At 47.6% G+C, this 23,386-nt stretch overlaps 2 protein-coding genes across 2 annotated transcripts in view; both read left to right on the top strand.

The window, feature by feature from the left end:
• LOC125958392 (synaptogenesis protein syg-1-like) overlaps window positions 1-1,185 on the top strand; it is a 31,945-nt gene extending 30,760 nt beyond the window's left edge. The window contains exon 5 of the mRNA XM_049691687.1: window positions 1,157-1,185. Within this exon, the coding sequence (XP_049547644.1) occupies window positions 1,157-1,185 (29 nt within the window). The remainder of the gene's footprint in view (window positions 1-1,156) is intronic.
• Window positions 1,186-3,605: 2,420 nt separating this feature from the next.
• The window catches only part of LOC125956058 (nephrin-like), a 38,046-nt gene continuing 18,265 nt past the window's right edge, over window positions 3,606-23,386 (top strand). The window contains 16 exon segments of the mRNA XM_049687539.1: window positions 3,606-3,612; window positions 3,804-3,980; window positions 6,360-6,404; window positions 7,258-7,548; window positions 7,620-7,787; window positions 7,864-7,995; window positions 9,325-9,486; window positions 12,010-12,146; window positions 13,250-13,338; window positions 15,164-15,312; window positions 15,384-15,521; window positions 16,275-16,439; window positions 16,619-16,762; window positions 17,127-17,261; window positions 20,636-20,710; window positions 20,713-20,732. Of these exon segments, the coding sequence (XP_049543496.1) occupies window positions 3,606-3,612; window positions 3,804-3,980; window positions 6,360-6,404; window positions 7,258-7,548; window positions 7,620-7,787; window positions 7,864-7,995; window positions 9,325-9,486; window positions 12,010-12,146; window positions 13,250-13,338; window positions 15,164-15,312; window positions 15,384-15,521; window positions 16,275-16,439; window positions 16,619-16,762; window positions 17,127-17,261; window positions 20,636-20,710; window positions 20,713-20,732 (2,034 nt within the window).

Below are 23,386 nucleotides of genomic sequence, written 5' to 3'. Positions count from 1 at the left end.
CGGTCGATGATGGTCCCTTGGAGCATCCTCCACAAATAATGAGAACAAATTATGACAAAGTTCAGACCACCAGCGCCTGTACCAGCGTGTCTGCGGCGGCCCCGACCCTCGAGCCCCTGACAATGGCTTACTAGTGACAAGCCTTTGCCCGACCTGACCGACCGGCCGGCGGTGGTTCGCTCAAGTGGAAAAATCCCTGGCTCAATTAATTCGTCCCCGATGACCACTTTTCGGTACCCTCGCCGGCCACTGCGTCACTTCGAGTCAACCGACCGACCGACCGGACCCCCGGCCACAACCACCAATGATAACGAGCTCCAGGGCTGCCCCGGTCACTGCTGGTTGGACGGACGCACGGGCATAAAAAGGCACAGTAATTATGTCATAAATATGCTACAGCATCCGCCGCATTCTACGGGATTCCATTTTCGTTTCACTCAGTCAGTCACGCAGTCACTCCGATGCTGATGGAGCTTCCGATTGTGACAGAAGCGGGCGAGCGAGTGAGGCTCACTCTGATGGACGATGAAAATTAGGATCCAAGGAGGCGCTCAATTCAATTCGCTTCACCGTCATTATGACGGACGGGCATTGCGATGGACCGCATGTCGTTTGAAGGGTCTTGCTATGAGGAGCGATGTACTGCTGCATGATGTCTACTGCACGTCAAGGCGTCAAGCTGGTTAGTTCTACTGACAGAACTAGCTCGATGAAGCCAAAGATCCTTTGACAAAGTGCCAGAAGCAACTCTCGGGGTCCTTTTCCCTATTTCCCCTCGAATTAAATTGTGGACGGAAATTGAGTATTTTTATCCGACCACAAACCACCATCATCATCATCATCATCATCATGAATTCGGTATTTGCATGATGCTCCACAAATATTATTGATCGGTACCGCTCACACACACACCACTACCACCCCGCCCTGCTGCTGAGCGAAACAAAGGAAATAACTCATTTTACTTCCTGCACTTAATTTTTAATGCCTCGGGTAATTATGGTAATTGTCCCAAAGGCGGTCCGGGCTCTATGCCATCCCGGAAAAGCGCTTCAATCGAGGCAGCAAAACGTTTTCGGCGCTGGTCGTGATCGGGTCGGTGGTGGTGACACGAACCGGGAAAGGCTGTTGATGTTCATCCTTTCCGGTCTTTTAGAGCAGCAGCCGGTGAAGCCCCAAAAGTAGGCCCCAACCGCTGGTCGCCCAGCCGGTTAGTAATCCATCGAATGGAAGTCACGTTTTGTGCGCTTGTGATAGGAAGTAAATGTAAGGGCTTTTAGCGGCGTCTTGGTCGTCGATAGCCCGTAGCAGGGCCGATTGGGCGGAAGGATGGAGAACTGTTTAGGTTGCGAAGAGGTTTTATGGTCAATTGAGGAAATTTGAATTCAATCTTGAGCACCTCACTAAAGATTGATCACTGATGCCGGAAGCGGTTGGTTTTGGGGGGCGATTGGAATGCAGGGTATTGGTATTGGTTACGGTTGATTCATTCGAATGTACTGTTATTAATGCAATGAATTCTCTGAGGTTAATAATCTTATACAGGGAGTATTCTAATGTAAAGGTTAACAGTAATTATCCTTAGATGCATTTAGAAGCCATCCAAATCTCAAGTCTTGGTCAGTAGACTCCGTTTCATAATGATAGCCTCATTCGGTTTTCTTCGATCATGCGCTCAAATAAAGCGCCCTAAAAAAGGTTTGTAGCATAGAAAATTCGCCTTTTGCCCTCAAAAGGCGTATGTAGATGGACTTTAGATTAAAAAAATAAAAAATAGAGTGTTTCATAATGATAGTCTCATTTGGATATATTTAATTTTACGAGAGGAAACAATATTTTTAAATTGCTTTATCAACAGGAAACAACAAATAAGCATTAATCTAATGTTTATTATTGATAATTTATGATTATTTGTCGTGCAGTATTATTATCTGAAATGGAGTGTTGATCTGCGCATTAAAATGTATTAATTTCCAACTATTTTATTATAAGTAGATCAGAAATAGTGTATGAGCGTAATAAGAAAGTGAAACTATATCCTGGCAAGTAATTATTTACGAACTCGTTTCTAAATTCAATTTTAAATTCCAAAAAACTTCCAATTTTAATTATTTTATCCACGGTAAACGAATGGATGGAATGGAATCATTCGCCAATCAATCTGCTCTAAGTAATGGCGATGAATATTCACAATCTCCGCAATCCTATGCAATCTCATCTAATCAACTCCAATAGTCGGATGCATTCTAGCCCCGGGAACACAAAGTCCTTATGAGCCGAAACGTGCGAGTGCGATCCATATTTGCTTAGACCTCCAGGGCGTAGTTTGCAGAAAGCAAACCTCTGGGAACTGGTACGTTGGTGCGCTGCGCTTGCATTCCTGCCAGCTGCCGAGGAGTCCTGGGAGAATTTCATCCCCAAACATGGCTACCACAACTATTTGGAAGAAATACAAATCTTTCATTCGAACATAAAGTATGCACTGCGGTGCTCTCTGCTGCTGTTGTGGTTGAACAAAAGCAAACGAGAGACAGATGCAGAGAGAGGTGGAGAGAGAGAGAGAGAGAGAGAGAGAGAGAGAGAGAGAGAGAGAGAAAGAGAGAGAGAGAGCACTGCTGCAGAGTGCAGGCGCCTTCGAGCTGTTACATCGGTAAACACCGGGGACTGGGTAAACGTGATCGACGTGTATCATCACCATCACCATCATCATCATCATCATCATTCGGTCTATTATCCTTTTTGCTGGCCACTACTGGTTTGCTGGCCTTCGTTTCGTTTACGCAAGCGGGGTTCGGTTGTTTCGGTGAACGAGCTGGCCAGTAATATTGTACCAGTTGCACCAAACCCCCTATGTTCCCTCCGAGTGTTTCTCCGCTGGTCCAGCTGGGTCCAGCTGGGTCCAAAATAAACACAGCACTTAAAATTATCACCATCTGCAGCACGAAAAAGCACTCGATGATGGTGTGGCACTCTCTGGTCTGGACATCTGCTGTGCAGCGCTGCTGTCGTCCACAGTCCACACAGAGAGAGAGGGAAAGAGAGAGTGACAATAAAGGGGTGGTTGTGTTCGTTCGTGGGAACACAGAACGTCATTTACTGCACTTCACGTCTGGTTCCGGAAGTCCTGAGGACACCGACCAGAAAGTGTCGTCCGCTTCTCGACAGGTCTGGCCAGCCAGCCCGTCAGCACAGATTGGGATAAGGATGATGAGCTTTTTATCTAGCTTGTAACCACACACACACACACAGACGGACACAGACACATGCACGTGTGCACATTACATCCTGGCAAGTAATATCCTGCAAGTGCTCCCGATTCTTCGGATTCCCAGAAGCTTCCGTCCTGAGGTTCCCCAAGGGAACCGATTCATGGCTCATTGTTACATCTTACATGAGCATATGTGTTGGAAATGTTAGTCACCATAACGGTTTATGGTGACTGGCGGCAATTCTGGTTGCACTAAGGGATACTCCGAGATCAGTCGTCGGGAGTCAATTTGAAAATCATTACAAGCCTTTCAACAACTATCATCCTTCTTCGCCCCATGGGGCGATCGAAGTAACCCAGTTCGTCTTCTCATGACCTCCTTGTCGTCGTATCGAACATGAAGAGTAGTTTGTACTTCGAAAAAGGGGGGTTCTGTGTCCTCCGCTTCTGGAAAGACTGTTAAAATTCGCTCCACACACACACACACACGCATGCCATAATGCTTCTCTCGCCCATTAGCTAATTTGATCACCGATTTTCTGACCTCTGATTTCTTTTCGTCTCTTCCCGACGCAACAAAAAAAAACCAACACAGCAACAATCGACACAAAGACGGTCGAGGTGAACGGTGGCCGGTTGACGGTGACATCGAGGTTGCGGCTGAAGCCGACCGCCGAGGACGACTACATCGATTACACGTGCCAGGCGCGCCATCCGGCCATCTCCGAGGACCACCGTCCACTGCAGACCACCGTGCAGCTGTCGGTGCAATGTAAGTATATCGGTTGTAGCCGCTCGTCACAAGATCCAGTGCAAACCAGTACCAGTTCGCTAATGGCCACTTACAGGCTGGTGGTGGTTGGTGGTGCCGGTGAAAATCCAAGTTTGTCTTCGAACTGGTGAGACTTGACTGCCACGTCACGTACCACGCGGCCAATCGAGCATGAAGCAACCCGGGACTAGGACGCGTTCCGGGCTCTATGATTTCTCAATCAATTGCTTCACCCCCTCCCTCCGGGGGTAGTGACATCACAGGAATACCCCTCCCCCAATAGCGGGCCCTCCAGTGTTGGGTGGTTTTATATGTTTTGTAGTCATGCCGCGTTCTACCGACACGATTTCAAAATTGCCAACCCCCAGGCACAGCACAGTGCCCCTCCTGCTCCCGCTCTGCGCGTATTTGGTTTCCTGTTCACTTCGGGAAAATGCTGGAAAGCTGCTTCCGCGCTGCTGGAAGGGTTTCGTTGTGTGCGAGAGAAAATGTACTGGAAAACTTTTGCGAGTGAAGTGAACCACGCGGACATGACCGAGTGCTTCGTGGTGTAACAGGGGGTGAGGAGGTGGTGAGGGAGTTGTACCGCCTCGCGGCGAAAGGGGTTTTCAAATGGTGAACGTGAAGAAAATGTGCTAGCACAGCGGCGCTGCGTTGACAATGGTGGCGACGGAAGCTTTTCATTTCCCAAAACCCCACCGGGCATTATGCGGTACTGGAGGTGAACGTTCACGGAGCATCACGAAGCACAGAAACCATCGAATAGCTCGGAATGCTAAAGCTGCCAAGGCAATAACAGGCAACAACCCTGGCATTGCAGCGTGCAGTACGTTTTCTGCCTCGTTTCGAATTCTTCTTCGGCTGGGCCATCATCAAAACATCAAAAACATCATTGGACTTGGACAACATTTCTTGGGTTTCTCCTGGCAACGATGGCATCCATTATGCGGGATGCCATATTGGCACGTTGAGCATCGTTGAGCGTTGAAAGCTTGGTAAGCCTGGTGTTGATTTGGGGCCGAGGGTAATTGACGCAATGGCTGTAAATGCCCTCGGCGCCGAGAGTCATTGAGGCTTCTTTCGTTGAGGCAGAAGGCGAGGAGCATTTCATGACTTTTCGGTCATTTTTGTGTGAATCGAATCGGATGCGATCGAAGTAGCCTTAGTAGCGAAGTTGTTTTTAGAGTTGCCCTCGACAGAGCTGTCATAATGGTCGAGTTTGTTTTGATTTGGAGGGCAGCCAAAGTTTGTTTTTTCTTTGAAATAATCTACTATTGCTTCAAATATAATTTTCTATTCTTTACAGCTGCACCTCTTTAGCACTTTACCGCAATGTGAACAATGTTTTTCTTGAAACAAAGCGGGATTGAAATTGGAATCCGTGTTGACTGGCCGTCAAAAAATATGGATATATCGAAGGCACCTCTCGGATAGCACGATACGGTTTTTATACACACTTGATACAGAGTCGCAGCGAGCGTCGAATTCCAAGATATTGCCTTACGATTTACCTGTGCATCCACCATCGCTGCGTATCGCTGTGTGCTCATCGCTTGTCGCTTATTTATGCTTATCTTTGAAGAGTGCTGCACATATGCATGCAAAGAAACTCCCCTCGAAAGCCCTTCGCTGAGCACGCGTTAGAAGAAGATGATAATAGAAAGAGGAAGGGATGCAGGGTGTCCTCTACATGGTCGACAATGGTGCCATCGTCAGCACTTCATCCCTCATGGTGGTGATGCACTCAGCACGGATTATGGCTGTCGCGCATCTTTGCTGAGCGCCCGGGACCGAAAGATTCCCCGGAAATGACATCACGCGACGCTTTCAATAAGGTCTCTGCACCTTCCTGTGGAAGAAAGAAAGAAAAGAAAAAGCGAGCGATAAAGCTTCTGCGCGCAAATTCCATTTTCCCGCTAAGCATTTTCCAATTTTCCACCTAGCAGCATGCGGATAAACATTATGGGACATCGTGCTCCCCAGCCATGTTGGTGGTGGACCATTTATGGACAGAAAAATGCATTAGGAACCGGGCCGGTACGGTTCGGTCGCACCCGTGCAGCATTGGCACGAACTAGGCACGTGATAAGCACGCGTGCCCTCGTACATCCTTTCATGACCTGCTGGTAACGTGGCGGTGTGCCAAGAAACCCACCGGAGGGGGTAAATAATGAAACTGTACATTAACGATGTTTTGAGCCAGGCTCGAGTGCGGTCATAATGTTTGGCATTAAAATTCAATCTGCTTATCATATTCTCCACTCTGCTCTGCACTCTCTTTCGTTCCCTTGCGTTTGCGAGATCCACCGATCCGGGCATTATCTAGGAAAATTAACATTTTCCAGCGTGACACATTATTTATGCGCACGGTATCGAAAGCATCGCAGCGCGTCGAACGTCGCCGAGCGCCGAGTGATGATGAAAGTGTGAAGGGCTGACTCGGGAAAATGGCACATTGGGATCGGTGGCCGAAAAGGGATGGCAAGCAAGGGGTTGACTCAGCATAACTTTGGCATGTAAATGTTTCAGGTTCAGGTACGGCGCATAAGATAAGAATGTGACTCTCTTCGCCAATGCCTTTTCCGGTTGGATGGTGTTCAACCGGGTTTGCAATTGATTGTGAAGCTGAAAACAGGATCCTTCCAAGAGGCTCTCCAAAGTCATATCTGACATCTGAAATCAGTCTGAAGATGATAAGTCTGGATTTTGGATGACGTTTTACCAGTTTGAATTGAATAAAAAACCAATGAGAAAGGAGTGCCCGATAAGATGATATGATTCGAATTAAGCAATCACTAAGAAACAAAAAAGTTAAGAGTTTTCGATTCGTGGCTTTGGAAACAGCAAGTAAATTTAACAATTTATTTTATTTGTTTTGCTTTCTACAAAACTTGTGGTAACTAATGAAATCTGATGCTCCATCGCTGAGTATAGTTACATATTGATTAAAGAGCCTGATAACCAAAGCTTTTGAAAATGTGGCAAAACGTGGCGATAGGCAATGCTGTCAACAATAATCGATTGTTTAAACAAATATTGGGGCGTCATTTTTAGTGAAAATATTCAAATATAGTTTCAAGATTGAATCACTTTAAAAAAAAACAGAGGTTACTATGAATTTCTTGAAAAATGAAACAAAGAAGTACTAGCTAGCAACGGACGATACTTTCATCTAGACACCTTTGCAAAAATATAGCTTACAATTGTTGAATGAAAACGGAAAGTATTCATCAAATTAATACTCATTTCCATTTTGAACATTTCCCCCCCGTAACAGATCCCCCCGGGCCACCGTACATCGAGGGTTACCAGCCGGGTGGAGTGATTCGAAGTGGGCAACGCGTCCGGCTAGTGTGCCGAAGCCGTGGTGGCAATCCACCGGCCCAGTTGATTTGGTACAAAAACGATAATCAAGTCCGGATGGCATACCGTACCATGGACCGGATGTCGGAGAACGAATACTCGTTCGTGGCGGAACCGAGTGACAATAAGGCACGGTTACGGTGCGAAGCCAACAACAACATGGCCACGAGGATCCTCAAGACGGAGGTCACGCTGAGCGTACTGTGTAAGAACATGCCTCAGGGGGTTAGTGACAACAACTTCAAGCATCTGACCTTTAATTTCGCTGATTTCCAGTTGCACCAGCACAAGTCACCGTTTCGGGACCATCGGAGGCCCGGATCGGTGAAGCGGTATCGCTGCAATGCCAGACCGCACCCTCCAATCCGCAAGCCGACATTAAATGGGTCATCGATGGGCAGCAGGTGGTTAACGCGACCTCGAAGGTGGTCCCTAGTCCCGAAGGTAAGTGTCCGGAAGAATTCAACTAATAAGAGTTGGAAGAATTTAATGCTAACGTCCAAGGAATCTGTTTTTGCAGGTGGTTGGGTAACAACGTCCAACATTACCGTCACGGTGGAGTCAAACAAACGTTCACTTGAGGCGATCTGCCACGGTCTGAACATGAAGCTGACCGAGAACGTTCAAGCCACGCATACAGTCAACGTACTGCGTAAGTAAAGTACCTTAGAATTCACTTCGTCCACCTTAAAGTTGCTTGAAATGTGAACGCACACACTAATGCGTACGCTGCGTGACATGAAATGATTTCTCGCGTGCCCCTTATGCAAACCGGGCGGGATCGCTGCTTTCCAATTAGTATGCAAATCAACTTGTTTTTGCTCTGGAAAAGAACTTTCATCGTCGTCTTCGTCGTCGTCGTCGTCGTCGTCGTTGTACCGCGAACGCGCTTCCGGTTTGATGAATGCTCATTACCGGAAGGGCTCACGAGCAACCGACACAAATAAAAGGGGCCTACGCCATGGCACGGCCACGTTACACCGCGGTATCGCGGAAAGTAAACTCGAACCCAACCGGGACCACGAAAAAGAATTTCTAATCCTTTTCAGCCAAGATAAGACTCGCGTTTCCTGCGTCGTCGTCGTCGTCGTCGGAAGTCTTCCGTGGGCCGTTCCGTGCAACGATCCGTGGCAAAAGTTTACTAAACACTGACTGATGAGGCTGGCTGACTGGAGTTGACGCCCTCTTCTCCTTTCTCCTGTTGGCCAAGCGTTGGAATCGTTAGTCTTTCAAGCATAGCGCCATGGTCGCTGGTTTTGGAACAAGTTCTTCCACCGGTTTGGCCCCCGAAAGGATTAGCGTCAAGTTATCGATTCTGGGGAGGGGAAGCAGTTGGCAACCGGAGACAGATCCTCCGGTTCGCGTGAAGGATTGGTAATGAGGCGTGAAGGCAAAGAGGGCGGTTCTGAGTAATACCTGGTACTAGGTTGGAAGTTTTGGGGGAAATTTATCATAATTGACCCCCGGAGAACTTCAAAGATGAGAAGGAATGATTGCTTGCTAGAAACGATTTGTTTTTTTTTTTTGCATTTCTAGATAGCCTATGTTCGCTGCCTTAACATCAAAGATAACGTTTTCTTTCAGAATTAAAAGAGAGATTAAAAGAGTTATATTTATTTGGATCGTTTTGTTAAAACTTCATTCTGAATGTTCAAACTATCAAGTGTATTATGTATTTCGATAATTAATCAATCTAAAATAGACAAAAAAAAACAGTTCATCGCATCGCAGAGCTTTTAATCAAAAATATATTTACAATTGTGTCTTTTCGTTCTCAAATGATCGTTAACCTCTTTTGACGTAATTTCTCCTTTAAAGTGTTAAAAATAGTTTTGTATGATACTCCGACTATTTCTTATCGCAGACTGAACAAAACGCTGTCACGGACGGTGCACAGTAAACAATGAGTCGCAAAAGCCAAATTCCAACAGCGCATAAATCATAATGTCCGCCCATAACTTGCTAAAACTTCAACTTTAAACACTCGAGCGCACCAGCTTAGTAGCAGCAGTGTTCAGCGTTTCACGTAATTGGTTCAACATCGATTCCGGACCACGGTACGGCGTTCTCGATTATCTGCAGCACCGAGCACGACGCCTAATTAACGTCCATCATAATCATACCCAGGCCTCCCCTCCTCCCGGTGGCTTGTATTGTCTTACAAAACCTTTGCACCATCTATATATATAAAAATCTCGTGTCACATTTTTTTGTGTCCAAACTCCTCCGAAACGGCTGAACCGATTCGAACCAAACTTTGTGTGTATCTTCTGTAGGTATCAGAATCGGATGTAAACTATATTTCATTCCCATTACTTAAGTTATTCAAAAAATAGAAAAATTATTTTCCGTAACTTTCTGTTAACCTTTGATTTGATATTTTTCTTAGATTTTTCATACAAAAAAACTAATACTCTCAAATTTTCATAGCCCTAGCTCAAACAGTTATTTTTTAATGATTTTTTGAAAATCCACTAAATCACCGAACAGTAGTTGCAATACTGAGCGCCAGGGAGCGTTGACAGCGCGAATTAATTTAATTGATGGGAATTTTATCCTAGAAGGCTTAGCTAAAACCGGTTTAAGCATACTGGGGCAATATGCACAATTCGAATTTTCGAAATTTCATCAAAGATAAAAAAATTATGTATAAAAATTCAAAATGTGCACACACACATTACTAACACCTCATTAACATTTCCATGAGGGCTTTTGCGCGGGGTCCTAACTCCAGGTGGTAGCATTAGGAGCTCAACACAAGTTATGGGAGAAATGAGCCGTTATGGGATGTATGTTCCGAAGAGGGACACCGGCCGATCCGGGGTGTAAAAGGGCAGGATATTTGCGAATAAAGGGCAATCTGAACAGAAAATTCCTCTTTTCGGTTAAATTCTTTACGACGCCAAAAGTCTTCTAAAAACGAGGTGACTCCCTTCCGAAGGCATAGCACCCAAATCTCAAAGAAAAGAAATCTGAAATCTCAAAGAAAGCAACAACTCAAAAAACATCTATTTTAAATAACCATCCTCTTTTAAGCGTAGCGACGCACGCTGGGTCATACTAGTCTGCTAATAAACATCTTTTAAAGCGCGACTACAATCGGAAACATAAATCCTTTTGGTGCCAAGCGACAAGCAGCTTCTCCTGAAACAACAACAGCAGCAACGTTGAACAGCATGTCAACCGTTTCGCTCTAATGGCTGTTGCGGCGCTCAATCGGCGAAAGGAATCCCAAGGGGACCGGTTCGATCGCAAAACAAAATCGGATTACGCTGTGCTCGAAATTTCGCCGCCGTGATAACGTCGACCTTTCAACAATGGCGGCTTATTAATCAGCTAGCAGCAACGGGCGGGGGAATGAGGGAGGGTTCGCTTACTCAATCAACAACACGAAACGAATTCGATTGTTCCAGATGGAACTTTTGAAGCGCCAATCAAAAATGTTCAGCTCTCTCGTTGTTGTGCTGTCGAGACGTCGAGATGTCGAAGTTTATTTTGGAGAGAAATGCGCCAACGATGGTTATGAAGCAACGCGGTCCCAATTTGGAAGGCGCATCTGTTCTGTTCCCTCGCCCGACTCCGTTGATAGATGAAGTGACAATTTATCTATCATTCTACTCCACTTAACTAAGCCCCTTCCGTGCGAGGCGATGTTCATCCTTTAATCAATCCCGACGCAAAAAAGGGGGAAGACAACAAACCAGCCAGCCAGCCAGCCAGACAGACCGAGATCTGTCCCGCAAACCGAATACTGTTTGGCGGTGGAGAAGATTTATGTCCACACTTTTGACATCGAACTATCTCAATCCATCTCACAGCCTACGCCGTAAGTGTGTTGGCAATTCGGAAGTGGCTACTGCTCGAGTTGCTGGGGGAACGCGTTGCGTTGCGTTGCGATGGAGACGCCTGGTGGCGCCACGTGCTCCATTCCACATTTCATTTACACACACAGGCCGATTGTTCGTTCGAATGTTTCAATATCCCCCGCGACTGCCTCGAAGGAATTCAATCCACAAACTTTACTGCCAACAACGGGAGTTTCGGTTGCGTTCCGGCTTTTAATTAAAATAGTTGGAACCAACCGTCCGGGGGCCGGTTTCAAAATCTTCGGTTTCGTTTCCAATTTTCGGCCTAGCCTTGCTAGAAGACTCTCGAGAGTCTCGAGTGACTCCATGAACGATTGTGGGAAAAACGAGGCCTAGATACGCTCGCACGCGCCGTTGCCTTCCTCGCCGCGGTTTTACTATCAGGGAGTGCGTGCAGCTGAAGTGTGAGAAGCAATAGGAATACACATAGCCACAAGCCCGCCGCGAGTGCTTAAAGGATAAGCTGATTAAAATTTTGAACCAACATTTAATCACTTCTCCCTCGGAAACGGTCTCCATTAGAGCTCGAACGATTTTGCGCCTTCACTCTCTGTTCTACTCTAAATTCGATTGCCTTTCGAGTGAAGGCTTCGGATCGTAACGAGTGTGCGGAGGAAACGCTTCTTTGAAAACTCTATTCCTGAGCATCTCGAGTGTCTGCTATCGTGAGATAGAGTCGCGTTTATAGTTTTAGAGCCGCGAACGGATTCGAACGGATCGACCGCATGTTTAATATCCTTCTAGCGTGTCGTGCCAATACATACATATTCATGAATGATTCATGCTTCGCTTCATTACAGTTCCTCCTGGGCCACCGATTATCTCCGGGTACAGCGAAGGTTCGGTCGTTCCCGCGGGCTCTCGATTGAAGCTGCTGTGCGTATCGTCCGGTGGTAATCCGCTGGCAATGCTAACGTGGTACAAGAACGACAAAAAGGTAAGTGTACAGAACAAAGAAACACACTGGTTGGCTTGGCTTGTGTGGTGTACATTCGCTTTGGCCATATATTTCCAATTAAATAGACCGTTCCAAAAACCGAACCTGAAGCTGCTGCTGGCGGCGCTTTTGAAAGCAAATGGGCAACACCAAGCATTAAAACATATAAATCTTCAAGGGTGGGGTGAAATGGTGCAAACAGGACTCGCAATCACCGGAACTAACCTAGCTTAGGACCAGCCTTTTCGGTTCCATGTCCAGTCAACGCTCCAGATCGCCAGGGTCCAAGTTTATTAAAATATTTTCCCATAAATCAATGACCAATGGCGCAAGACGCCAAAGGGACTAAAAGAAGGCGGTGCCGCCTTGAGTTCCCACCGGTGTCCGGTGTCCTACACATATACCTGGACCTGGATCGCTTGTGCGCCACCGGAGACAATCAAAGTCACACGCGGAAGAATAATATCCTCGATAACAAACGCTTAAATTGAATTCCTTTCGAAACCCGGTTTCGGTTTCACGCAGCACCAACACCAGCAGCAGTAGTAGAAGCAACATCTGCGGGCAGGAAAGGAATGTCCTTGTGCCGTGGCCACTTGCGGTACGCCGGTCGCCGGTCAGGCGAATCGAACAAATTTTATTGGATTTTGGTTTCTCCGCTTCGATGGTTCTGCTGCTGGTGGTCTCTATTTGCCACCAGAAGAGACCTCCTGAGTTGAGAGAGTGCTACCTTTCCGTGCGGTATGCTCCATCGATAAGAGGTCGATAAGTCGACGGTCTCAGTTCGACGGTTCAGGTTGCTCGTCGTGGTGCGATATGAATGCTTTATTGCGCTACTCGAGTGGCGCTCGCGCGAAATCGAAAAGCGAAAAGATCAAGGCGCACGCCATTCCAATGATAAAAAGATAAGACATGGTAGTGTGCGCGCGTGGCGCGTGAGTGTGTAGTGAGGGGGACACAACAACAAAAGGGGACATTAAATTTTAATTTATTTCATGCCGATCCATAAATATGTATAACAATAAAATAAACAATATCGGTCGTTATGATTGCCCGTTGGCCTCGGTCGGTTGCGTGAGTTTGCGTGTTGATGGGTTTTAAAGACGATCGTAACCACCACCACCAGCAGCACCCGTGGTGTGTCCAGCCGTGAATTCAAGACGCTCGCTCAGGAGCGAGCCATAAGGACATCGTTGCTCGCGCTTCATTGCACTTTACTCCGCCTCCGGATGGCGGATTTTTGGATTCCTTATTTATTAAAGCTTCGGGAAGGGCCCAAAAGGCCAAGATGGAAGCCCCTGGCGCGAGAAGGCCGGCGAGGCTTTTATGACCCCCTTCATACCCCTAGGGAGAAGGCGCGGTCGTGGATCGCTTCGGAAGTGCTTCCTCTCTCTCTCTCTCGCTCTCTCGCAGATGATCAATACCACGGGCGCTGGTCGTGATTGATAAAAGCGAAAATTTGATCCTCACTCTTGCACACCCTTTCCTTCCCCTCGAGACGCCTTTCGGTGTCTTTGTTTGCCTCCAGCTGCTTCTTCTGCGGCTTATTGAGTTCCCATTGCCGTTGTTCCCGTTCCCGGCTTCATCATCACCGATACATGCACGGTGCACGGTTCGACGGTGAGTGGCAGTGAGATAGTTACGCCATTACGGCGTAGCCCCCTTTGGCACATCCTTCTTCTCTTCTTCCTATTCCGGATCATTGCAAATCCGTTCCACTTTATAGGCGTCCTCTTTGCTCGGGCATGGCGAGTATGTGCCGCGTGTGATTGAATGGTATTAAACCTGCTAACTAAACCTGCCGGCGCTTGTATGCCCCGTGTGTCCACTCAATCCACACACACACACACACACACACGCGCACGCTCTTGAGCTTTTGACCTTGGGCTTTTTGGTGGGACCAACGACCGCCTGATTGGCCGATAAAAGGCCCCCAAACGAAAATGGGGGGTCGTCCTTTTGTCGTCCTTTTCGGCTTCTGCTTCTTCATCTTCTGTCCCGTGAAACTTGGAGTAAACCCCCCCGCTCCGAAATGTTGGATCCGGTTTACGCGCTGACGCATAAAAGCGGAAAAGCGCAGCAGAATACAATGGCTCGTGTGATCGTGAAAATTCTCAATGATTTTCCGCTTTTATGTCGGTTTAACCAACCATATAAGCGAAGCCTGAAGGCCATGATACGCACGGGGTAAGGGTACAGCAGCCATTTGCCGTTCGATATTGTGTGCATTTGCAAATTGATAACATTTGATTTTATCCTTCCGTTCGTTGGACCGATGCATTAGATGTATTGCTTCTTCGTTTGTTTAAGTAAAACGGTCAGCTAGCAGTCAGTATGACGTCATAACCGATACCGAAACGTGGCGGGTGTGTTGCTCGTTGCTTTCAGAATCCAATTTAATCGAAATCATACCACCTCCAACGCTATTTCAACGCCTTTACTTTGCATCTTCTTCTGCATTCCTTCCGATTACAAAATGCAAACTCTTCAGACAACATTTCCCATGTAGAATGAACATAGAAGGCGGCGACGATTCCAATCCAATTTCGTTCTCCGCCTCACAAAGTTTACACTCGACAGTGGCCCTCGGGTCATGGCTCGGTACACGGTACGCCCTACAGCGCGCGCCCCATATCAGAAGTGAGATGATTAATATCATTTCATATGCTCATAACTAATTCAAAATTCATTGCCTCCGGAGCGCAGGGCCGCTGCCCTACGGTGCACGCCTCTCGAGGTACCTTACCGCTCGAGTGTTCCGTTCCGTCGTGTCGTTTCGTGTGCGTGTGCGTGATGGCATGATGCCGACTTCGTTATCGACGTTCCACAGGATTCCCGATAATACCCGCTCTTCGTTCGATATCGTTTGTATTCTCCGGTGTATGCAGCGCTGTTCGCATCTCACAATCGCGTACAAGTTCATGAATTTTTATAAGAAACACTCTTCTCGCACCGCACCGCAACACTCCACTTATTTTTCGCTCTCTCTCTTGCTCTTTGCAGATCAAATCGGTAAGCAAAACGACGACGGTGGCGGACCAATCGGTAACGGCCGAGCTGTCGATCCTGACGAACGTCACCGACAATCAGGCCCGGTACCGGTGTGAGGCTCACAATTCGGCCACCGAGATTCCACTGTTCGAAACGAAGGTCCTTGCGGTGCAATGTAAGTAGACGCCGTAAGAGGGGCGCTACCATCGAGGATCGATTTCATATCCCGGTTTCTCTCTTCTGCAGTTGCACCGGATACGGCCAAGGTACGCATCGAACCGAGCGAGCTGCGACCGGGCATCGAGGCCACGCTGGTGTGCGACTCCAGTTCCAGTAATCCACCGGCGAAGATAACCTGGTGGTACCAAGGGCTGCCACTGGAAGGTAGGTTTGGTTGGTCGATATCGTCGAAGTACTTTTACACAGCTGGAATGTATTGCTTCATTGTAAATTCATGTAAATCTTGGATGGAGGATATTGTACTTTTCTTTTTTGGGATAAGGAAGAAGTCTGACAAATCCTCCGGTGAAGATTTTCTCTTCGCCATTCCTTTGGTCGGAGCTTGACACGTCCATAAAACTTGCTAATGAAGATTTAAAGTTGCACTACTTTACTTAAACTTTACTTTTGGAGCTCTAGTCCTGGTACACTGTGTCTGTTGCCATGGCAACCATCGAGAAGAGTGCCAATAACCAGACCGCTCAGACGCTTATCCGATCCGAGCAAATGAGTTGAGAATGTTGAATACCGTGTTTGACAAGAACGTGCTTCGGAAGACATATTCTAACGATTCCATAACGATTCCATAGCACAACACAACACGCACCGCGATGTATGTATGCGGTACGGAGGCAACAACCTTCATGTTGCTACCGGCTGCCAAGACCGAGGCTTACATGTTCCCTGTCACCTTAGTAGTCACCTGCACTGAACCGAGGGATGGGAAGCTCTCAACGGTCTTCTGCCGATAATGGAATTCAGGCAAGAATTTACGCAACTCATCCGCAGCTCATTCCTCTTCCTTCTTGCGCGTGAAAGTGATTCTCCTCTATTCACTCGTTCCTACCTCAAAAATCCCCCACCGCACGACTAAAGTACTAATTCCGATCGCAAAACCTCTGTCTCTCTCTCTGGCAGGTTCGAACGGTGTATCGAAGCCGGGCCTCTGGAGTGGTACGGTGTCGTCGCTCGAGCTGAAGCTGAACATCACGCAGGATATGAACGGCCACGTCTACACCTGTCAGAGCTCGAACGAGGTATTACAGCGGAGCATCAATGTAGCTGTCAATTTGCAAGTACTATGTAGGTATATCCGCGGGTATAACAGCGGGTAGGGGAGTCGAATGGGAAAAATCCAATTTTCACACATTCACGCGCCAACGAGCGACTTGCCCTGCCCTTTTTCTCACCAACACGCGCACACACACACTCGCACACCATTCTCGTCTACCTCGTTGTTTATGCTTCTTCCTGTTTTGCAGACGAACCAAAGTTTGCAGCACCGGCAGCGACAACCGTGACGGGCGTTGCCGGTGAACCGCTGACCGTTGCCCTCGTGGCCAACGGTAACCCGGGTTCGATCGCCTACACCTGGACCAAGGATGGACAACCGATAGCCGAGTCCGGTAGGTCTCGTCGAAACACGCCTCTCGCCTCTCGAAACACAAACACCACCACCCAGGACCCAGGACTCCAGGTCCGAGTGCGGAGTGAAAACGCAGCGGAGCTAATGATGGACCTTCTGGTTGTTGTTGCGCTGACCGCCCGGGAAAACCCCCCGGGAACGAGCACGTGACCGCATGCTCCATTAAGATAATCTGTCCGATTAATCTCACTCCGGTGCCTCTCTCGCCCCGAAATCTGATTTGCTGTTCGTGTTGCACGCTGCTGATGGTGGTGGTGTTAGTGTTTTTGGGGGTGAACGGAACAATTGCACTTCAATCTGATCTGGGCGATGGTCTGGTGGTCTGGTCTGTTGCTCACTTGCAGGTGTACCGCGAATCGTCTCCGAGGGACCGATCCTTAACATTACCCGGCTCAAGCGAACCGATGCCGGCATCTACACATGCGAAGCCATCAACTCCCAGGGGTCGGCGATGATTAATATCACCGTGCAGGTCAAGTGTAAGTAACATATCGTGGGGTGTGGTTGTGTATGTTGTGTTGGGATGCTGCTACCAACGTGGTGTCCACGACCGACCGACCGACCGACGAGAGTAATGGCACTGGGCAGTGATTCCATTTGGTAGTGGAATCTGAACTCTGGGAAATCGGGAGTGCTTTTCGCTTCGTTTTGCTTCAACCATAATGCTCGACTCCGTGGTTGTCTTAAGGATTTTTTTTCATCAAAGTAACAGGCCTATTTTTGAGGATTGTTTTTGAAATTTTTTTAACTTTAAACTAAGTGAAATGGCATCAAATTGAACAAGTTCTGCCTGCAAAAATGTCCTTTTTTCAGTGTACATCGTTGCTTTCTGCTGGATCATTTGAAACATATTCTATTTTAGGTTGATTTACATTTTTTAAATTTTCAATTTTATCACTATTCGATTTTTATTAACAAAATGAGTTTGGATAATTGTTAATACGATGGACATTGACTTTCAAAACGCATGATTTTTGATGATCGTTAAAAATATGCCAGTTGCATTGAGCCATTTTTTTAAATCAATTCCTTGGTCAGTTTTGCTTCGCTTGTTCCAAACAATTGCACACAGTACTATAAAAAAATCGACAAAAAATTAAACAATTAACCCGCTTCCTAAAAGATTACATTCACGATCAATGTGCAAAAGATTTACGAATACTACAACACACCTGATAAAAGCCAACAGTCAGGAGAACAAACGCCGTTAAAATGTCTCTTCCACGACGAGTCTTTGCAACATCATCAACACTAAACCGAGTAGCAGCCGCAGCAGCACCGACAGCATCTAATACATGACCATCCCCTGGAACGCTCGCTAGCCAGCTGTCGCACGGCTGAAGGCACCGTAGCGCAAATAGATTAGAAAAATGGCCCCGTTACAGGGTCCCTTTACCATAACGCTGCCTGCCGTATACCGGTCCGGGGACGGTATAAGTCATAAATTCTACCAACATATTCATTCGCATCGTGCATTGCCGGCTGGTCTATGGTGCGTTTTCGAGCAGTTGGTCACGCTAGAAACTCGCACAAACTCGAGCTCAGACTCAGCTCAGGGGCGCTCTCTCTTACACGCGGTGTCGAAGCGAGTGCTTCGAGTGTGCGTGGACGAGATATAATGTGTGATTTATTTGATGAAATTAGTGTTTTATATCCAACCATCAATCACTCGCGTGTGAAAGTGTCTGTGCGTGTGTGTGTGACGTATAGGCCCAGGGCTGGGCTCATGCTATGGCAGCTGGAACTCGTATGGAAGTGATTTTGGAATGGCCCCGGGAATGAAGACATTGAGCCGAAACAATCACCAAGCGTAGCGCATTTTGGGAGGCGGGTCGCGGGTCAAAATGTCCTTTCCTGGTGCCTAGTTTCCGGACCTCGAATTGATCCTTTTCCCGATTCGAATTCGGAATAGGTCGGTACCGGGTACGGTCCTCGACGACGAATTCGTCGAAGTTGTCTATGTAAACGCGAATGTCCCATCCGGGACCCAACAAATGGTCCGTAAATAATGGATTAAAAGTGTCCTGCGATTCGTGCGATCGTTCGAGGTCGCCGCTACCAGTTGTCGGTCCATCACTGGTTGTTGCTGTTGTCGAATACTCAGACCTCTCGAACGTACATCGCGTCCGGGAATGAATGAGTGAAAGGAAACCCATAATCAGTATTCATTACGTTCTGCCATCAATCATAGCATTTGGCCGGAATCATCATGTTTCATTAGCGTTGGTCCACGGGTGAACGTGTGATTGGCTAATTGAACCACAGACCCCACAAGGACAGCCACACTTCAAATTAGTCGCCGACTATTTCGAGGTTTCCTCTTGGTTTTTTTTTGTTGCTCCAAACGGAAGTCCCCTGGTAGGGGAGCGCCCCGCTTTCAATCGACCGCATCCTGTCAGCGGCAAACGTAATCAATCGTGTCAAACGAAAGGGAAACGTCATCGGCCCTTCCACAGACTGTCGTGAAGGTGTTGAGATTGAATTGGTTGAGTGGAAATCATTTAAATTAGCACAATTTCCGCCGTTCTCAACGCTCTTGAGATTGGCGTTTGAAGAGGGTTAGACACGGTTTCAAGTACCGGGGAGGTTGTAACGCGATGACACAACATCACAACTTGAAGCTTGAAGGACTTCAATTAGCTTGTTCTTTACTTCGAAGCGGTTTTTTTGTTGCCGATCTCGAAACGATCTCGTATCAGTAGCAACCCTTTTTTCTTCAGTACGAATATACTGTAAATACTTTGACGAGTATGTGATTGGCTGCTGTAATGTACAATTTGTGCCCTTTCCGTTTTCCACTATCGAACACCGGCGACATAACAGGCAACAACGCAATACGCAGACTGAACGGAGAAGAAAATTAAAGTAATTTGTAACTAACCACAGGAGGCCGATCCCCACAAAAGGACATACTAGTCCCGGTGGGGGGGGACTGAGCGGTAGCGGCTTTTGGTAGAGTAATTTACCAAATGGAAGCTGAATGAAATGAACATACCACACATCGTCCAATGGTCCCGGGGTCGTCCGGTCGTGTCGTGCCAGTTCGTGGAAGGACAGAATAGATGCGAAATAAAACCTCTCATCCGAACCGTACTCACCGGCACACACACACACACACACACACGCACACCGAGTTGGGATTCCGTGATAGCGCCATCGGAAGCTTCCAAATTTGTCGCACCATTTCTGCTGCTGCTGCTACTCTTCACTGGCCGGCCGGGCGGGCGGTGGACGATGTACCGCAATAGCGCGTTGACAATGACATGATGATTACCTCCTGGGGTTTACCGGGGCAGGAGCGTGTATTCTGTGGCTCCCCGCCATCACCATTACCAGCTTCAGAAAATCAATAAAACGCCCGGTCGGTTTGTGTCGTCGGTGTGGTGCTGCCGCTACTTTCCTCGAGACCTCAAACGCGTCCCGTGGTTGAAATGCTTTGTCAGCGGGGGGGACAAAATTCCACGCACACCAGAGCGTGGATAGGTGATGCGATGTGATCCTCGGGGTCAGTAGAATGGTGAGGTGAAAGGTAGCCAGAATCGGAGAGGAATTTGCCACACTTTGATCCTACGTCAACCACAAACACTATATCTATTTCCACGGGAGCACCGATGCGCCCGCCCTCCTAGTGCGTGTGTGTGGTGTTGGTTTTTTGGGGGGCCAACAATGGGAACAATGATACCCCCGGGGTGCTCAAGAATGGCGGTCACCTCGTTGTCTCGATGTCGAACAATACGAGCTACATCTGGACCTTGGTTGGAGAGCTTGACCTTGAGAAACTGCACTGAAGACACTGGACACTGGAGTACTATCAACGCTCCTTTAATTGGGGATCCAATCGGTTTGCAAAATGGCGGTTCCCGTGGATCCACCAACTCCAGCGACGAAACAAAAGCACCAGCGTCAAAGCAGAAGCCATCGCCTGAAGACTCTTGGGCGCCTCAATGGAAGTACGAATAAGTTTTTGGAGAAAATCCAGTTTTCGCGTTTGACATTCGATGGACAGACCGTAAGAGTGAGAGAGAGAGAGAGAGAGGATGAGCTGCACTCGAGCTCGAACTTCAGGGGACGCGGTAGTTAGACCTCGTTGTTTCGAAGCATCCCCAACTAAACTTCTTTCCACGCCAGAAAACAAGGCACGTCTGCGTGTGTCTGCACAAAAGATCTCATCCCATCGCATGCAGCACATAGGGCCGAGTTCGGTTCGGTATTCCGAGAAAAGGATCCCCCCGGTTTCTGGTATAAACTTTTCACACATACCGGGAGAGAACTATTCAGCCAATTGACGTAATCAGCGATGCTGGTGCTGCGAGATACTCGAAGGTATGCCTTCGATGCTCACTCACTCACCAGCTGCACCAGCAGGGTGCATTTGGAGCGACCATCGACAAGGGAAACTAGAGACTAGAGGGAAGTTGCAGTCAGTTGTTGGACACGTCGGGGTTTTTGTTTGTTCTCGAGCTCTCTCTCTCTCTCTCTCCCGAGACGAACTCCAAACTCGACGTAAGTCGATTGGGCAGAGGAGCAAGATCCTTCTCAAGTTGCATTTGACTGCTGGTGTTGTACCTGCTGGGATGGTATCCGCATTCCTGGTCCAGGCCGGACATCCTTCTACCGCCCATGCCATGCGGTCTTGTTAAAAAAGGATATACGAGCTGCTCCACGTTTCATCCAAGAAAGTTCGTGCCTAGCGTTTCGGTACAGGTGGAAGAGTTTCGTCGGTTGCTTCCGGAGGTGGAAAGGCAAAAGTTGGCCGTTGTTCGTTGGCTTCGAACGCTTAGTTCGCTTGATTGCCATCAGGGGTAAAGTTTTTCCTCAAACGGGTTGATTGATTTTAATGCGCTCAGGCCATCCAGGGTTGGTTGGTGATGCCGGTGTCTTGGTGGTGACTTGGATGTCTTAGAATCGTAGAATATCAACTGTTTGAAGAATTAAATAAAAACAATTCATGCGTCGACGATCTTACAGGAAACACAGAAGGCGGCGTCTTTTTTCCTGGGGGAATACGTACGCGTACATTTGCATAATCAACACACACACTTTGCTTGCGACTGCTGCTGCTGCTGCCTGTAAACCGTTTTGTAATCCCTTCTGCCTCTTTTTCATCGACAGATGCTGCGACGATAAAAGCCGTCTCCGAGCCCGTAATCGTAAATCCGGGCGAAAACGCAACGCTCAACTGCACCGTCGATGGTAAGTAAATACACGTATGTGTGTCTGTGTGTCTGTGTGAATGTTTCGTTACCATTTGGGACTTACGGACCGGTTAGCTAGACCGGTTGCCGGGGGAAATATATATATGAAATTTTGATGATTCCAAAAAGGGAATATGAGCTTTATATTGGCCGGTTGACCGGGTGGCTGATTGCACATATAACGCTGTCCGGGAGTTGATCGCGTCCCTTTTTCTTTTTCGTTTTCTGTTTTTGTTTGCTATAACTGTTACTTCTCCAAATTCAAATACGATCCACATTAAATATATTTTGAATAAAGCGAAGCGGCGTTTTTTCGAAATGGAAAGAGTGCTCTTTACCCGCTCGTACACGCTTTCATGCATAATTCGGTTCGGTTAAAAAGCATAAAAAGTGCAAATAGAGCTCAACCCCGAAAACCGGTGATTTTTGCTGCCACTAGCGTTTGGTTGCGTGCTACCACCACCACCACCACCGCAGAGCTATTTGTGTAAAGCTAATAAATTCAGAGTCCGGAGAATTTTTGTTTTTCTTCTTTAAAACCCACTACTGGACTGGACTGGACATATTGGCATACTGGCAGCACTTTACATCCTTTACCTTGAATAAAAAAAAAACAAACATTCAAAAAAGCTGAACTGACCATTCCGCAAAAGGTAGTCAGAATCGCTGCTCTCCGTGCACTCTATTGCTGTCGTTGCCCCGGTTTTTTTGGAATTGCCCTAGAAAAGCCGCGTAGTTGCCAGCCCGGCTGGAGTTGCAATTGCCAATTCCTCTATTCCGGAATGCCATTTGGTCGGTTGGTGGTGCGTTAGTTCCAGCTCGTCCGGATTGGCCCTTTGTGGAAGCTGTATAGCGTGTATCCAGCGAACATGACCACAACCGCTCGCCCCGTTCATTAGACCGGTTCCCGGTGTGTTAAGTGAGAGTCTGCAGAGACTGCATCACCGGTGGTGCCATTTGCGTTCCGCGTATGGCCATTTTCATTCCATCCGGTCCAGAGCACACTTGGATTTGGCGGGTGGTGGGGTGTCGTGGCAATATGACAAGCACTTTGGCACGAACCTGCCCTTTTGCGAACCGCTCGAGCAATGACCCGCGCAAACAAAGGCTCCTGTCCGGGCCTGGTGTGCACAGTAATGTCCTAGGTTCATGGCCTACTACCACGGAGTCACTGGGTGCCGTCATCGCGTTGGCTTTAGCAGACAGAACACACTAGGTTTCGTAACGGAATGAACGAAAAAAAACGTGATGAACGAAAGGTGGTGAAGGAAAATGTGACGATGGAAATGCCAGAATAACACGCATTTTCCCGCACCGCGATAGAAACGAAAAATCTCGTGAAAACGCATCGCATTGCCATTGCCAGGAAACTAACACACAGTACGCTACGCCGGAGTGCAAACACCACC

Source organism: Anopheles darlingi, chromosome 3, assembly GCF_943734745.1.
Source record: "Anopheles darlingi chromosome 3, idAnoDarlMG_H_01, whole genome shotgun sequence".
Taxonomy (NCBI): domain Eukaryota; kingdom Metazoa; phylum Arthropoda; class Insecta; order Diptera; family Culicidae; genus Anopheles; species Anopheles darlingi.
This window is presented reverse-complemented; position numbering and strand designations above follow the sequence as displayed.